This window comes from Equus quagga, chromosome 8, assembly GCF_021613505.1.
Source record: "Equus quagga isolate Etosha38 chromosome 8, UCLA_HA_Equagga_1.0, whole genome shotgun sequence".
Classification (NCBI taxonomy): domain Eukaryota; kingdom Metazoa; phylum Chordata; class Mammalia; order Perissodactyla; family Equidae; genus Equus; species Equus quagga.
In genome coordinates this window covers 21,400,446-21,418,062 of record NC_060274.1, presented here as the reverse complement: position 1 = coordinate 21,418,062, position 17,617 = coordinate 21,400,446, and the positions used below count along the sequence as shown (strand labels likewise).

Genomic DNA, 17,617 nt, shown 5'->3' with positions numbered 1-17,617 from the left:
GACTGACATGGTCTCACTTGCCAGGATGCAGTCACTTGTCCACGCCCTGGGTGCATGGGACGTTGAAACTGACTGGCCTTTTAGTTCTCTGGGGAACTGGACAGCAAGAAAGAAGTATAGGGTGTGTGTGGAGGTGTCTGTTGGGTAGGCAACCAGCTGTGAGTACCATAGTCTGCTAGTCCACAGTTTGATTGATGCAGAAATTCCTTCAATTAATTCCTGGGCAAATAGAGGCTTGAGTATGTGCAGTTCGTTATAACAGAAGGCAGTGAAATCTCATTGTTAGAGAAGTTAGTCTTATGCCCAGCCAACGTCTACCCAGGTGTGCTAGTCCTGCTTTCTGGGGTGATATAGAGTTCCATCTCCCCTCTTAATATGGAACCTCTTCTGTATTTGGGGTTAGGTTTCATATGCCCATTTGTGTTGTCCTAAAGTTAGAGTATCCTTAATATTCCTAGTGGGACATGGTTTCCAGACTTTATCTTCAGTGTGCTGTAGAAAGCACTATCAGCTTGTCTGGAAATGGGCTGTCCGCACAGGTGAGAGCCTTCAGTAATTGCCGAGCACAGTTTATAACGCACGCTTCAGAAGGGGTGCTCCATTTCCCCTTTGCTTCTCTCGGTGCTGCTGGTGGTGGTTTTCACCAGCTCACGGTATGGAAGGACCGTCATTGCCTGTAATCTAGGTATCTGTTAACGTGCTGCGAGATCTCGGCTGCTGCGAGCCATTCACAGCCCCGTTCCTCACACCGAGGGCAGAAATGGAGTGTCTCCAAGGTCCTTTTCAGCCTGACCTTTGGATGGCGCGCCTCTTCTCTGAAAGATGACGTAGACATCTGCTGTTAAGATGCTAGAAGGAGAGTGTACCACTGTTTGTTTACCTCGCGTGTCAGAAGATCCCTTCCAAGTTACAGGGACAGTTTACCTTGATGAAAAATACTTAATATTCCTAATTCACTGGAAAGAATTTAAGCGAAGTTTTCCCAAAAAGAATCAGCAACAACAACCTCTATTTACCTTAAAGTACCTAAAAATACCCAGCAGTTGTTTTGAGAATCCCTGTGGGTAGAGAACGGGTCGAGAGGACAGATGGCCTCGTTTGAATCCCAGCTCTACCATTGATTAGCTTTGTGGCCCAGGACAGTTATTTAAGAGTTCATGAACTCAACTCCTTCATCATTACAAGGGGTAGTAATAGTATATGCTTCCTAGGGTTGTTGTGAGGACATGAAACACTAAGGAAAGAGCTGGTATAGGGCCAGCCATCAGTGAACGTTTCTTCTCTTGCTTTTGCTCACTGTGGCTTTGACTGACCTCAATCCCTCTCAAGTCTGTCCGCTTTTCTTCCCTCCCACCATCAGTGTCTTAGTTCTGGCTCCCCTTCCTACAGCAGCCTGTTCTCTGGTCTTGCCTCTCTTTATACTTTCTCCTCAGTGGACACAAAAGGATAGGTATAACCATGTCACTGGCTCTCAGTTACCTTTTGGTTAAACCCAGTCTCCTTAATCTCTCCTGCAGGGCCTTCCAGTAACTGCTCACTGTGGCTCTCTGCCGCATTGTCGATTGTCCCTCCCAGCGAGGTACTCACTCTTCCAGCCACATCTAACTACTTGGAGTGTGGAAAGTGTGGTCCACCCTTTCTTTCTTCTCTCTTTGCAAAGAAAACTCCTGGATGTAACGCTGCTGTTCTGCTCCAGGAAGCCATTGCGGCCTGATTGGATTCGGCCAATTCTTTTGTGATTGCCTGTTATTTTCTTTTACCCTTACGAGACTGAAAGCTCATGGGGGCTGGGATTGTGTCTGGTTTACCATCATATCGAGAGCCCAGTCTAGTGCCTGGCATATAGTACGCTCAATAATTAAATATTGAATTAAAGAAGGCATTCATTTTAGGAATGTTTGTACTCGTTCTTTCTGTTAATATCTAACCAAATCTGTTTTTCATTGTCTACAAAAGTTTATAAAAATACAAGTGATTTATTGTAAAGTTTAAAATTTTTAAAAATTATTTAATAACATTACAATATTATTCCTCTTTTCCTACTTTTAATTGTAAATGTGTAATATTATTTTGTGTGGTTACTGTATTTCTGGGTTGCCTTTTTTATTTGAGAAGTGTTTAAAATCACACGGCTGATGGGTGTTTTGGCTGCTGTCTTTCTTGAGCCAAGTGAAACAGTAGAAGAAAATGAATGACGAGTGGTAACATCTGAATCTTAAATCAGGTTTGATGCTGTGAGTGCAGAGCTGTTGAACTGGATTCTGAAATCAAAGACTGCCATTCAGGCCACAGAGATAAAAGAGTATAAGAAGATGCAAGAGACTTCAGAAATGAAAAAGAAGTTGAAGGTAAAACATAAAGCAAAAATATCCTAGTGAATAAAATATTTCATCAGGATAGATTTGCTGTTGGCATAAAGATGTGATAGGATCCCACAGCTTCCTGTAAAATAAATGTGGCCATAAGGTAGCTTTTAGAACATTGTTGTAAGTTTTGAATGGATTCAAGATCTCTGTGTGGAGGAGAGTTTTTTTCCCTCCTTCCTTAACCATCGAGATGTGCAGAAAGGGACACTTGCTAAGGTGATCCAGTTATTATTGTTTTTTAGCTTGATTAGATCTCAATCTAGTACCTAAGAAGTTATGAATTTGTGTATGCCAAAGATGTTTTCCTTTCCGAATACAGCAGACTATTTCAAATCTCAAAATTTCTTCAATATATTCTCTTTAGAGAAGAGACACAGTTTTTAGAAAGAAATACTATTAAAATGTATGGGAGCTTATTAGCTCTGCTGCTTTGTACGTGTGTGTGTGTTGCTGAAAACCGTGCCAGGAGATTGCGTGATTTATGTCGTTGGTGTTCCTTGAGTCTCCGTACATCCTTTCATGAACTGTTTGAGCAAGTCTCTATGGCCATCTCCATCAGCAATGGAGTTCATCTGTAAAGAGTTTGGAGAACATTTAAAAAACAAGATGTATGTAAATATTGATGACGTCAGTCAGAAAGTGTTGCTGCCATGGGAATTGAGCAGAGGCCAGGGCTGCAGTTGTCTCTCTCCGCTGGTGAAGTCCAGAGGGCAATGTGGCGCTGAGCTGGAGCTTGAAGGAGGGTGCTTGGGGCGGGTGGAAAGGGCACACCAGGAAGGGGTGTCCTGAGCAGAGGCACAGAGCTGGGCAAGTGTGTTGTGATGGTTGGAGCAAATATTTTGTTTTGTTTAGTGCTAGGTGTGTGGGTGAACACAGCAGGGAGTTAAGGCTGGAGAGGTGGTTTGCGGTCAGACCTGGCCGACTCTGAGTGTTTGGGTGAGGAGTTGAGACTGAGCTCTGCCTTATCATTCCACTGTAACTGCTCTTAGTTAGAGGTCACCATTGACTGTTGGCTTCCACACCCAAGGGATGCCTCCTGGTCTCATCAGCTCTGCTTTCTCTGAAGCAGTTGCCACTGTTGTCCCTTCCCTTCTTAAATTCTCACAGCCCTTGGCTTCCGTGACTGGTGATCATTCTAAAATATAAATCTAATCAAGCAGCCCCCACATGCCTGCAGTGAGCTAAATGGTTTCCCATTGCTGTGGGGATAAAATGTAAACTCCGTCCTGCCCTGCAGACCAGGGCCTTCCAGACAGCACTCCCCCCACTCTGAGCACAGCCTCGTCCCTTCTCCTTCCCCGACGTGGGCCCTGAGCTCCAGCCCTCCTGATCCCCTGCTCTTTTCTCTCTTCCCTCCCTTTACCGTGTGCAGTTTTCCATGCTCAGAATGGCCCTTTACTGAGCCTTGTGCCGTGTGGTTGAAAGCCCTCTGCCCCGGTACACCTCCTCTAGCCTCAGTAGGAATGGTTAAGTGCTTCCTCTTTGACTTCCCTATTGCCGTGACCATACCTCTGTGAAAGCCTCAATTGCATTTATGTCATTATTTGTTTATATTCCTGCCTGTGAGTGCTTAGAACGTGAGGATGCTTTTCCATGGAACTCCATATTTTCAGCATTCAGGTCACGTCTTGGTGTGTGGAAGGAAGGAATGATGCTTGTGGCAGAGGGAATGTAGAAGGTTTTATCCTAGAAGCACCATTATCAGGGCCATCTGCACAGGGAATTGGGAGAGGCAGACATGAGGGCTGTGTTCCATCGTTCATATGCTGCTTACGGTTCTCAGAGACCCTCAGTTGATGTTCGTGATCATTTAACAACCCGATTGTCAAAGGCACTCAAGTGGCAGAGAATTTGGCAGTTAGAGTGATCTTTATGTAACCAGTCCCACAAAATATTGATAAATTAAATCCCATCCTATGATCTGGGAACAATTTTACTCCAAGAAATTGTTACTATAATATTTGAGGGGATGAAAACAACAATTGTGTACGTTTATGTAAGGCACGATTGGCATTTGCTTGTTTTTTAAAAATATTTATAAGTTCATTTATTTTGTTGTTTTAGACAAATAGTAATAGATGCTAACGGGTTGGAAAAAATGTAAAATAAAGAAAATGTAACCATTGCTTTAATCTCTAATTTTTCTTGCAAATTGGGGACAGATCAGCTCAATTTTGTTTTAGAGAAGGAAAACCTTGTTCCAGCTGACACAATATCTGAGTGGAGAAACCCTAGTGCAGTCTGCCATCACCATAAAAAGTAGCAAAATATCAGTGTGTATAAAGCAGCTAATAATTTTCCTCCAGTTTGTTGGGGACTTTTTGCAGTGGTACTTAGCTTAACAAAAATAAATGGTGTTTCTTAAAATCTCTTGTTATTTCTTGATCTTTGACTATAAAAATGGTGGTTTTACTTAGTCACATAAAAGTTTGTGTTGATCAGAATAGCTAAACTTATTTGATAGTGCTTACATGTATAGAAGTTAGGAGTGGCATTCTTCTCTGGGTTGTCTGGTTGAAATAATATGGGTTGCCTGGAAGTTTTGATTGTGCTATTATGGACACTGTTTGAGTAGTTAGTTAATAGATAATTATCAATTGGAGATTGAGGAATGGAGAAATTTCAAATACTGACTGTGTATGCATGTGGTGTGTGTCTAAGATTTTGCTCAGCCCTTTCTTAAGAGTTCTGGAAAGATTTTTGTCTTCCCTGCCCCTGAGATATAGGGACATTGAGAATATCAAATCATAAGACATAAATTTAAATTAAGAGCCACTCCTTTAGGTTGGGTACTAAAGCATGTTGTCATTATTTAAAAATTATGTATGAATTATGCTTGTGGTTGAAGTTTGCATTAGACCCTAAACTTTATATCACACCCACAAATAATACTGAGATTCAAAATATTTCTTTCTTTTTCTCGTTAATTAATTTTTGTTCCATGATCTCTGTCATAGCACATTAGGTTCATTTGACTCTGTTATTTTGACGGTGTGGCGTACACTGAGGCGATACGTGTGAATAGATATTTGGATCTAAAACACTAATTTAAACTATTTCCTCTTGATAGGAACTCATCATAATAAGGTGTAATTTTTTTTCTTATAAAGGGAACCAAAATTTCATTTTGTTTGTTTGAATTTACCTTTTACAATTTGAGCATCTCTGGAGCTCTGGAGCGTAGCTGGAGTTGCACAGCTTTGTCTAGTAGTATTCTCTTAGGTGAACTTTGTAACTTCTAAAGACATTAAATATGAAACTGAAAATAACATCAGCGTTATACTGAGAAGAAAGTTTGCAGTGTTCTTATATTTGGATTTTATTTCCAGGGGTTAGAAAAAGAACAGACAGAAAGAAGCCCCAGGCTGGATGAATTAAACCAAACCGGACAAATCCTTTTACAGCAAATGGGAAGAGGTGAGACCTTTGATTTTTTAAAATGTTTTTGTAGATGGTGGCATTGAATAATATTTACAGTTTGACAAATCAAGTATTTATTTTAACAATAATATTTTTGCTAGAAAAGTGGTTTTCAGTTTTTTTTTTTTTTGACAGCAGACTCTTTTCAAATGAAATCTTATGTTGAAGCTGATTATATAAAATGGACAAAGGCCAGGTTGTTCTTCTTTTATACGGGGTCAGGGAACCTAAAACTCTGTCTCAGCAGAACAGTAAAAATCCACTGGTGTAGAAGATTTGAAAATCTCATCCTGTGGGGTTATGTATTGGGAATTGTTTTGGAGAGGGGTGGCACAAGAAAATTTTACTTTGGCAATATTTGGGAAATGAAGTTACATTAAGGTGAATTCATTAAGGCTGTTTTTTTTTTTTTTTTTTTTTTTTTGCTGAGGAAGATTCTCTGTGAGCTAACATCTGTGCCCATCTTCCTCTACTTTGTATTTGGGCTGTCGCCACAGCGTGGCTGCTAAGTGGTGTAGGTCTGTGCCCGGGAGCTGAACCCAGGCCACTGAAGCAGAGTGTGCTGAACTCACCCCTGGGGCTGGCCCCCAGGCTGTTTGATTTTTGATTACTTTCAGTGCATTATGTTAGCAGGTTTTTTTTAATAGTTAAATTTGATAAGGCGTTACTTGTATTTGAAATTTTTACCTTAAATCTTTTCTTGCCGTAGCCCCAGTGACTCAGGAGAGGGTAAACACTAATGCTTCGCTGTGCGGTTTTGCATCTGTCCCTTCTTTGGTCTGGTGCTGGAAGGCCTTTCCTGTCAGCCCTGCTCCTTGTTCCAGCGGTGGGGAGCGTGTGGGGGCCTGCCCCAGTGCCCCCTTGACCAAAGCCACAGACACCCAAGGCAGAGTTAGGAAGATTAGTTTGACAAGAATCTTCAAAATAGTAGTTTTCAATCTTTTTATTTTTTAACTTTGCATTCTGGAAAATGTAAATATATATAAAGCAAATAGAATAGTATAATGGACCTCCTTGTACTGATTATCCACTTCAATTATTAATGACATTCTGCTATTCTTGAATTATCTATACCTCTCCTCTCTCCTCACGTCGTTGATTATGATTTTTTTTTACAGTTTTTTCAAAGTAAAATTTACACATTGAAATACGTGAAACCTAACTGTGCTGTTGTGACAAACCTATACGTACTTATCATTATATAGTCATGCATCACGTAGGAGCATTTTGATCAATGGCGCACTGCATAAATGGCGGTGGTCCCATAAGACTAGTACCATGTAGCCTGGGTGTGTAGTGGGCTGTACCATCCAGGTTTGTGTAAGCGCATTCTGTATTGTTCACACAATGATGAAATCGCCTGATGACGCACTTCTCGGAACATACCCCATCATCAAGTGATGCGTGGCTGTGTATAGAGCATATTCCATCTCTCCGGGAAGGTCTCTGGTGTTACTTATGGATCAGTCACCCTCCCCTACCGCCAGAAAACCGCTGTTTAAAAAACTTTGGGTTATTTTTGCCTCTGCCTTTTAAAAAATATGTCAAGTTAATTTTGCATGTGTACTGGGGACATGTGCGCACACACACAAACATATATACACAAGAATACGTATGTCTGATATATGTCCATTTATTTAGAAATTAGACAAATGCACCACTATTAATCCATAGATATTAGTACAGCTTAATTTCTTTCTTTCTTTTTTTTTTTTAAAAAGATTGGCACCTGAGCTAACAACTGTTGCCAATCTTTTTTTTTTTCCTTTTCTGCTTTTTCTCCCCAAATACCCCCAGTACATAGTTGTATATCTTAGTTGTGGGTCCTTCTAGTTGTGGCATGAGGGATGCCCTCAACATGGCCTGATAAGCGGTGCCAGGTCTGCACTCATGATCACTCCGGGCCACCGAAGTGGAGCCCGTGAACTTAACCACTCTGCCACGGGGCCGGCCCCATCTTTCTTTCTTTCTTTTTTTTTTTTTAAAAAAAAGAGAAATAGAATAGTTTTTATTCAAAAATAGTATTTTCATTCAAAATCCGCCCTTACTGAGTGTTGCAGTCACACGGGGTTTGGGCAGCCCGCTTGCTTATTGCTCTTTCAAGTATTTGCCTGGAGAGACCCAGAGACGTGGAGACACCATCGTTTCCCCTGAGATGCGGGATCTTTCAATAAATGTAATAAATTGTGTGTTGAACGTATGTCAGTCACAATTGTGGATTCTTCACTCCTACATCAACACTGGAGCTTGGGAACCAGACTTTGTCTGGTGTGAAGGTGGGGCACTTGCATGAGCCTGTGTCCTGAATTTACCCTCATTTCTGTGTCAGCCTGTAGTCCGTGTGGTAGAGAGAGTGAGTGCTAAGATTCATGGGGAAGAGGACCTCTGTGAGAGGTCGGTGAGGAGTGATGTGTTAGTGAGGAAGGCAGTGAATTGGGAAACAGGAGACCTTGGGGTCTCTTGTCCTTTCCTAGTTTGTGTCTTTGGGCAAGCCCTTTAGCCCTTTTGTTTCTTTGCTTCTTTGTCTAGAAAGTAAGGGACTTCGCTAGCTGATCATAGCTTTTGCTTGATAAAGTCGGACTGTGAATAGGCACACCCTAAAATACGTACAATGGACACTGAATTCATGTGAAAGTGCTGTTTGCAAAAGGTCAAGTGCAACATCGGGGTATATATGATATTTTATAAAGGAATGAATTTTGTGACCTAATGTACACTTGTTTAATTTCACAGGAAACATTTTATTTTCTGCATTACCATTTTTTTTTTCTGAGCTTTGGTAGGAGTAGAAATGCATTCATTACAGGCCTCTAATTCTATTTATTTTAAAAGACGTATTATTGCAATTTTTTAGGATGGGGTGGGACACTGGGAAATGGGGACATTGATATAATAGGGTCTGTATAATCTGGGTTTAATTTTCTCATTTTTGGGGAGTGTCTGCCTTTTGTTAGTGAGAGAATAAAAGTGATTTTAATTAAAAAATTTCCCCCACTGTCGTCCCACTTTATCCGTGTTCTAACTTTCCGGTCTTGCCAGTTACCCCACTGCATGTGGTTAGTGCTGTTCATCCTGCTGCTCTTATAGAGCCAGAAACGCTCATCAGAAATGAGAGCGCAATTGGGTGACTCTCTCTGCCCCACCTTCTCCCCAAGAAATTTGAAATAAATCTTGGAATGTGGATAATTAATATTGAGGAAGTTTTTATAGAGTATAATTTGGTCAGAGTCTGCTTAAGTAAGGATGCAGATAAATGATTCAGTTCAGTTAGAAAAGCACGTCAAATTCTTCAGTAAAAAGATGTTCAAACAATCACGTCACTGGTTTCCTCAGGCTAGTTCCATCCAACATCTCACCAGTGAAGGTGAAGTCTGAGGACTTCTGTGCCTAACACATTTGAAGTACGGTTTGTGATATCTCATATAGTGTAAAAATGTCTTAAACAATGAAATAATCGATTTCGTTTGACTTTCAAGGCTGTTAGTACCTGGTTTTCTTGGTTACCTTATATTTTCCTAGAGATCGTCAACTAAAAAAGTATTTGGGCACCTCAGTGATGTGGTTTTATGACCTGATGCCCGTCATGGCTGGCCATGTGTATAAGCCTATGGAATCATCAGATGGTAGCCCAATGTTTTGTAAACATTTCCCTTGATTCCGATAGTGATAGATTGAAATGTGCCAAGTTGAGTGAGTGTAAGTGGCAGGAATATGTTATATTTTATTTCTTTTAGGTAATTAATAAAATGATAGGCTCTTGATTTTGGCTTTTGCTTAGTCAGCTAAGAGTAGAGTGTTCTATAGAAATCGAAAATTTATAACTGGATCTCTGGGAGCAAAAGAATTATGTTAAAAGACAATGTACAGTTTTCCTTTTTTAAGATACAAACTGTGCTGTAATTATTATTTGGTGTTGCCTCAACCTAGAATATCTCAAACTTAGAGGAGGGGAGATTTAAGTTTTGAGAATTGTTTTGAAGGGGCCAAACCAATGGATTGTGATATATTGTCCGTGAATTAAAAAAAAATTGAAGAAGTTTCTTCGGCTTCCCTAGTACCTGAAATGTGTAATTCTCACCTGTTTTTAGATGAATGGCAGTAATTTTCCTTCTCAAAAATTTTATTTACCAGCTTAATTTTCTTTCTTGTTTAGCATAAATTACCCTGACGTCAACATGAAGTGGCTGAGGTTATTCCTTTGGCCTCTTAGAATAGAAATAACCTGGCAGAAACACAGCCTAGTTTCTCCACTGCTCAGATAGTTTGCCGGGAAAATGGTGATGTGTCTGTTTATGACCCCCATTCACAGGTGTTGAACTTGGCTTGTGGTGTGAATGCTTTGCGTGGGTCTCATATTCTGTTACCTGTGTGATGGTGGACCGTGAGCTTCAGCAACTGACACAGGATATATTCAAATCATGTCATGTCACGTTTGCATTCCTAATTTTTAGCGGATACAGTGTGTTATAGAAATTTTAAAAATTGCATCATTTGTGGATCCTAAGTGACCTTTTGTTTTACATGCCTTTTGTTTTCTTAGAGCTCTCATTACTCTGGATTTTGATTGCATATGTTTACGAAGCACAATTCTTTGACTGCCCTCGTGCTCAAATAATAAAAATGTTCAGCCCATCTTTGCAACATCATGTTCTCCTCTGGAGATAAAGATTCCTTTGCTGATTTCCCACACTTTTTCTTGTAATTTTCAATGATTTGATGGTATTTTGTATTAAGGGAAGGACAACGATACAATCTAGTATTTTATATAATTTTATTATTTCTATGAACATTCTCTACCTCTCAAAAATGAGACAAACAAAATTATAGGATGTCAATAATAAACATAATTGCATTTTTTCCTGATGTGTCTCTAAAGTGGGTAATCTTACCACTGCATTGATATTTTGGTATTTGCTGGTCTGTATGCAGCCTGCCTAGTAGACTGGCTGACTCTTCTTGAGGCTGGCTGTTGGGTTAGTCTTGCTGCACTCATTGCTCCCAGATTGCTCCCAGCACTAGGAAATCTTCTCATTCATTTTGCAGTTCCTGTGACACTGTGGTTTGATCAGCAAAAACTCAAGCTGCCTCCTAGTTTTTCTAGCCAGCTGTCCTGTTCTGATGACAGAGGGTCTGCCTTCTGATGTCAGAGCCCCAAATAAGTCCAGACAGTTCATTTTATGTCCCTGGTTCAGACCAGAAGCTAGCAGAGCGGTAGTATGCCACGGAGGGAAACACAGATTCTATAGAAAAGGCAGTGGCTCATGCTACTGAGGTGCATTTCGTGGTAGCCATACGACTCCCGAGGCACTGTGTCAAGCTCCCTCTCTCCCACTTTGGCCAGGAGATTAAATATAGTTATTTTCAAGTGCATCATTGTAATTTTTGTTGTTGTGTTAAAAGAGCGTTAAGGAAGTGGTCGTTATATAGGACATTGCCTCATTATTTTGAATAGGTTAGAATGTTTCTAACAAATCCCAAACAGATTTTGTAATAATATATGAAGTGTCTGCTTATTTTTCATGTCTGCACAGAAGGTCTTCCCACTGAAGAGATAAACAATATTCTGGAGAAGGTATTATCCGAATGGAAGAATATATCGCAGCATTTGGAAGATCTGGCAAGAAAGATTCAGCTCCAGGAAGATATCAGCGCTTACTTTAAGCAGCTTGATGAGCTTGAAAAGACCATGAGGACAAAGGAGGAGTGGGTGAAACACGCTGCCTTTTCAGAATCCGCCCAGCGGTCCTTGCCCAGGCGGAAGGACTCCTGCCAGGTAAAGAGACCACCATCCAGGACTTGAAAGAATTCTGTGTCCAGTTCTGTATTTAAAGAAGATGCTGCTTGTATCATGCACTTTACGTTAATTCTGCTCCGATTAACTTTCTGTGAGGATGTTCATCTTCAGTAAGTTATTCCATCATGTTTTCTCTTCTGCAGCGGGAACTGACAGATGTCCTCAGCCTCCAGCCCAAAATTGAAACAGTGCGTGCAAGCTGCTCGGCCCTAATGTCTCAGCCTTCTGCCCCGGATTTTGTCCAGCAAGCCTTCGATGGCCTTCTGGGCCGCTACCAGGCTGTGCGACAGAATTTGGAGGATCATCAGCGACAGCTGGAGAACGGTAAACCCATTCTCTTGGTTTCCTTACTAGGTGATTTTACAATCTCCTCTCTCATCTTGACTTAATTTAAAAATTACTCCAATATTTAGACCTTTAGCAGCACTTACTTGTTTTGCACCAGCCTCACTCAGCTTTCCTCTGTGCTTGCTAATGTTCTGGGTCTTAAGGTATATTTAGACTGTTTCCTGGATCCATGCTTGTTTGTAAAAATGCAAACAGCTTTCACATGCTCTAAAATCATGTTAATAGCACATAATAATTTTATTTTTATTTATTTTTTATTTTTTGAGCAAGATTAGCCCTGAGCTAACATCTGCCACCAGTCCTCCTCTTTTTGCTGAGGAAGACTGGCCCAGAGCTAACATCCATGCCCATCTTCCTCTACTTTATATGTGAGACGCCTACCACAGAACAGCTTGATAAGCGGAGTGTAGGTCCACACTCAGGCTCTGAACCGGCAAACCTGGGGCTGTCGAAGTGGAACGTGCAAACTTAACTGCTGTGCCACCGGGCCGGCCTGCACATAATGATTTTTAAAGAGTTGTTTTAAGGGTGCTGTTTCTCCTTTTCATTGAAGGAGCTAATATCATTACGAGTCAGGCTAAAATGAATGATTGCTTACTTCTGTTTCTTCAGAATGGTTCAAGTTTTAGCAATATCGTCTCCTCTTTTAAAAGAAATCAAGTTCTTTCAAAGTCTAAAATGTTTTCTAGAGTTTTTACTTTTGGGATAAACCTGGTCCTGGAAACTTAACTGTAAAGGTTTGAGAGATCATCCCTCATATGTTATATTTTTTCTCCGTGGCTATTGTTTAAGTCTGGAATTACGTTGGTGTATGTAATGTAATGGGTAGTGCATGCTAAAAAGCTGTACATGTAACCACACCCTTCCTTGTAGCCGTTGTACACGGTGTAGACTGGTAAGAATCAGTGTGTGCGTGTGCTTAGCAAATGTGTCGTGTTTCTTTCTTCTGGAAAGAGATTCGGGCACCATGCTCTTTGCTTCCTGAATTCCGTTAACCCAGAACATGAAACGTTTGAGAGTACCTCTTTTTCAATTTAATGCTGCAAAATAGGCGTTTATTTTTGACAAAGATCAATAGGCAATTCTATGTTTAGTTTCTTAACTTTAGAAAATTTTTTAAATTTATTTTTTTGTTTCTAATTGTGGTAAAATACACATAACGTAAAATTTTACCACTGTAACCATTTTTAAGTGTAGAATTCATAATGTTAAATATATTCACATTATTGTGCAACCAATCTCTGGAACTTTTCATCTTGTAAAACTGAAACTCTGTACCCAGCAAACAACAGCTCCCCGTTCCCTCCCCCTCCAGCCCCTGCATCCCCCGTTCTACTTTCTGTTTCTATGAGTTGATTGTTCTAAGTACCTCATTTAAGTGGACTCATACAGTGTGTGTTTTTTTGCGTCTGGCTTGTTTCCCTTAGTATAACATCCTCAAAGTTCATCCATGTAGGTGGCAGGTGTCAGAATTTCCTTCCTCTTTAAGGTTGAATAATATCCCATTGTATGTTTATACCACATTTTGTTTATCCACTCATTCATCGATGGGCATTGGGTCGTTTCCGCCCTTTGGCTGCTGTGACTAACGCTGCCAGTTTCTTAACTTCTCTGCTGGTTGGTTTCGCCTCTTTGTGCTCCCCATGAGCCTCCTTCCTTTCCACACAAGTGTTGCTTCTCTGTGATTTCTCTGTCAGTGGCCGAGGCAGGCGTCACTCCCGCGGGCTTTTGCCGTCCTTATTGCTCTCGTACCTCGGGGGCCTGGCTGCGGTGTTCTCTGTAATGTCCACCACTCTGTATGCGTGTCAGCTTGGAGGAAGGCTGGTTGAGGGCATCTTGGTTTTCTTTTATTCTTTGTGTAGCTACTGGGGAAAAGGGGATTGTATGAGACAAAAGAAACATTGTAGTTCCATCTTCTGAGGGACATTTCATCGTGATGAAATGAGGAAAAATGATAGTGAATTAGTTAATATTTCAAATACCAGCATCTGCAGGAATGAAGTCACTGTCTGACTCTCAGAAATGCTGATGGAATGATTTATTTTAGTAACTAACAGAGACCCTTTTTAATTTTAATTGTGGAGCTTAACTTCCGATGTATTAGAATTCACTTATTATATACAGATTGACGGTATATATAATAATATTAGTTTCCTAACATTATTTTCTGAAAGTAGCTGTTTTTAAATAAACAGAACTGAAGAGCCAACCTGGACGTGAATATTTGGAAATGTTGAAAACACTGAAAGATATGCTAAATGATTCAGAAAATAAAGCCCAGACGTCTTTGAATGTCTTGAATGATCTTGCAAAGGTGGAGAAGGCCCTGCAAGAAAAAAAGGTAATATCTATTTTAGGTCTTAGAAGTCTAGACTCATTTCTAATATGTCATATCACATATTTTGAAATATTTTTTCAGCTATTTAAAAAATGCTAGTCATTTTTGGTCAAAATTGGGGCCGGCCTCATGGCGTAGTGGTTAGGTTCATGTGCTCTGCTTTGGCAGCCCAGGGTTCCTGTATTTGGATCCTGGGTGTGGGCCTATATACACTGCTCATCAAAACATGCTGTGGTGGCATCTCACATACAAAAAATAGAGGAAGATTGGCACAGGTGTTAGCTCAAGGCCAATCTTCCTCACCAAAAAAAAGGGTCAAAAATTTTTTATAATTTGAAGGTTAGTTACTATAGTGTAGGACCTTGGCTGAAAGAAAAGATAGTTATTAAATATTTTTAATAGACTAAAAGTGTATTTTTCCTTTTTTTGTAATTACCTTGAAAATCTCAACCTGTTAATAGTCTGCTAAAATATCTTTAGTAAAATGAAGAATATCAATTGAGGGCCAGCTCCATGGTGTAGTGGTTAAGGTTGGCGTGTTCTGCTTCAGTGCCCCAGGTTTGTGGGTTGAGATCCCGGGCATGGACCTACACCACTTGTCAGCCATGCTGTGGTGACAACCCACATATACAGTGGAGGAAGACTGGCACAGATGTTAGCTCAGGGCTAATCTTCCTCAGGAAAAAAAAAAGAATATCAATTGAATTAATGTGTTGTTCCTTTTCTCTGTTGAATAAAAATGCTTCCTTGGTCATTTAGGATATATGGCTCTGCACGAGTTCATCAGATAAAACAAATCAATGCTTGAGCACCACATACCTGTCCCTCACTGGGTGTGCTGTTCCCGTGCTTTCTAGTGTAGAGGATATGTTGTGTCCGGGCCACACACAACTCACAAAGGGAAAGCTTTAACTGTTTTGATTATGCTTATTTTTTTCATGATTTTTTTCGCATTTCTTTTTTTTATCAAATGCTTTTTAAAAAGTGACTTTTTACTATTTATAGCCCATATTATTACATCTGTAAGAACTATTGTGTGCACTTTCAATCTTTTAAAATTTTTTCCAGGCCCTTGATGAAATCCTTGAGAATCAAAAACCTACATTATGTAAACTTGCAGAAGAAACAAAGGCTTTGGAGAAAAACGTTTCTCCAGATGTCGAAAAAATGTATAAGCAAGAATTTGATGATGTTCAAGGAAAATGGAATAAACTAAAGGTCAAGATTTCCAAAGATCTGCATTTACTTGAAGAAATTACCCCCCAACTCAGAACTTTTGAGGTAAATCCAGAGGCCATTAGGAGTTTAAGTTTATTACAGGGTAAAATAGTAATTATCATCTAAGACTCAAATGTCTATTATTTGGGTATTTTGCATTCTTTTTAGTCCCACAGTTATTTTGTACTTAAGTTGGATTTTATAACTTTCTTACCAAAGACAAGAGCGCATTGATTTCCTTTTGTTTTGCAAAAATGCTTCTTGGTGGAGGTAAACTGGACCTTGGAGATAAGGAAGGTAAGGGAAAATTACTTAAAAATGGTCAAAATAATATTTCAGGGGTCAGGAGCCTGCGTGAAATACAGACTGGTGGTTAGATTCCAGTGCTGACCAGGTTAGAGTGGGAGAAGTTGCCCACGTCCTTGAGAGCCGAGTCCTTGAAGCTGGCTTGTTAGGCTTTGAGGTATTTGGAGTCAAAATCTGAACCAGACCGTCGACAGACGGTGCCAGATTTGGAAAGCAGGTAATTTGGGGGACATGCAAATGCAGAAGCTGGATCCTTTGCTACATCTGAAAATGCTGACAGATGAGGCAGTGATAACGTCCCAGAGGAGAACAGACGTGAAGATGTGACGAGAGGGTGGTCAAAGTCAATGTCAGATAAGACAGTTGGGGTTTGAACATTTTCCTGGTGCGGAAGATGGAGAAGTGGGGTTTCCAGATCACCTGGTTGTCTGACAGGAAAGGTCTGGAAGAAGAACAAGCCAGTCATGCTCTCTTCCCTGTCCTCCCGAGGCCTCCCTACCTTGATCCTTTGTGTTTTGTTTTTTTTAATTCCCCACTGCTGTCTCCCAAGATATACTCCTAGAACAGTGCCTGACACTTAATATTTGTGTAAAGGATGTTTCTACCAAAATGAAGACATGATTTATGAAAATGATGTTTTAAAATTCAAAACCAGAGAACATGTGGTAGAAGAGAGGCTGGTGGGCTGTACAGACCAGCGTGCAGGGCTCCACAAGATGAGACAAGAGTGATGCCCACTGAACGGGGAGGGAAGCTCTTTGACCCAGGAACCAAAGGAATGTTCTACTGAGTGACCAGCAGGAGAATAAAGATGGAGGGGGTTGTGTGCACGTGTGTGTGTGTGTGTGTGTGTGTGCCCGTGCGCACGCCGATATAGTTGTAGTGGAAGGAGGTAGTTTTCTCTGAGCGTAAGCTGCCGTTCTAGACTGAGCTCTCATTAGAATAAACCATTAATTTTGAAGAGGAGTGTGTTACGTGTAGCTTAGTATTTTTGACTCATTTCACTTTGTGAGTGGGTACACCTTTCCTTGTCTGTCATCAGTTGTAATTCTTTTTGACTTTAAAAACCAGAATTACCCCGATCCGTGATTCTAAGGTTTTTGGTTGTGGTCCAATCCTTGCATTATCCGTGGTTCTCAGTCAGGAGCAGTTTTGCCCCCAGAGGATGCTTGTAACGTTTGGAGACATCTTTGGTTGTCACAACTATGGGGAAGGGATGGTGCTGTTGGCTTCTAGTGGGTAGAGGCCAAGGTTACAGCTGAAACGCAGAGCAGCCCCTACACAAAAGAGTGGTCTGGGCCCACAGGTCAGTGGAGCCAAAGTTGAGCAGTGCTGCCTTATTTCCCATCTTTTCAAAGGATCATAGCTTTGTTTTCAAATTCAAATGTGAGATGTAGTTAGGGAAATTTATGGGTGAAGATGAACCCAAAGGTTCATCTTCTTTTGACTTTTAAAAGTGTGTTTTATGGTTAGCTAAATGTGTGCCAATATTTTAATATGGAATTTAAAGAGAATAAATATTCCTGTAAAACACAAAAGAGAGTCCTGTGGTTCTGGTAATCCGCCTTAGGCTCTCCTGGGTGGTTGTTACTAATGTTGCAAATCCACACGCTTAGAGTGGCCAGTTGGAGTGCAGGCCAAGTTTATTTCCATTAAAAATACCCCACATCAAACATGTGCTGCGTCTGGATATTTAGACTTTTTTCTATTACAGTAGCAAATTTGTAATGTCCAGTTGTTTTTAATTTACTTTTTGTGCCCTAATTTTAAGATTGTTGGCAATATTGTTCACTCCTTGTGAAGAAGTTGGGTAATGAGGCTTATTTA

At 40.5% G+C, this 17,617-nt stretch overlaps 1 protein-coding gene across 15 annotated transcripts in view; it reads left to right on the top strand.

Annotated features, from left to right (window-relative positions):
* Positions 1-17,617, top strand: part of UTRN (utrophin) — a 486,786-nt gene that overhangs the window by 147,616 nt on the left and 321,553 nt on the right. For 14 of the 15 annotated variants that reach the window (XM_046669467.1, XM_046669473.1, XM_046669465.1 and 11 more), the window contains 6 exons: positions 2,225-2,348; positions 5,696-5,783; positions 11,318-11,559; positions 11,724-11,904; positions 14,124-14,269; positions 15,335-15,547. In XM_046669467.1, coding sequence (XP_046525423.1) covers positions 2,225-2,348; positions 5,696-5,783; positions 11,318-11,559; positions 11,724-11,904; positions 14,124-14,269; positions 15,335-15,547 — 994 coding nt within the window. The remainder of the gene's footprint in view (positions 1-2,224; positions 2,349-5,695; positions 5,784-11,317; positions 11,560-11,723; positions 11,905-14,123; positions 14,270-15,334; positions 15,548-17,617) is intronic. The other variant, XM_046669463.1, reaches the window with a different exon arrangement.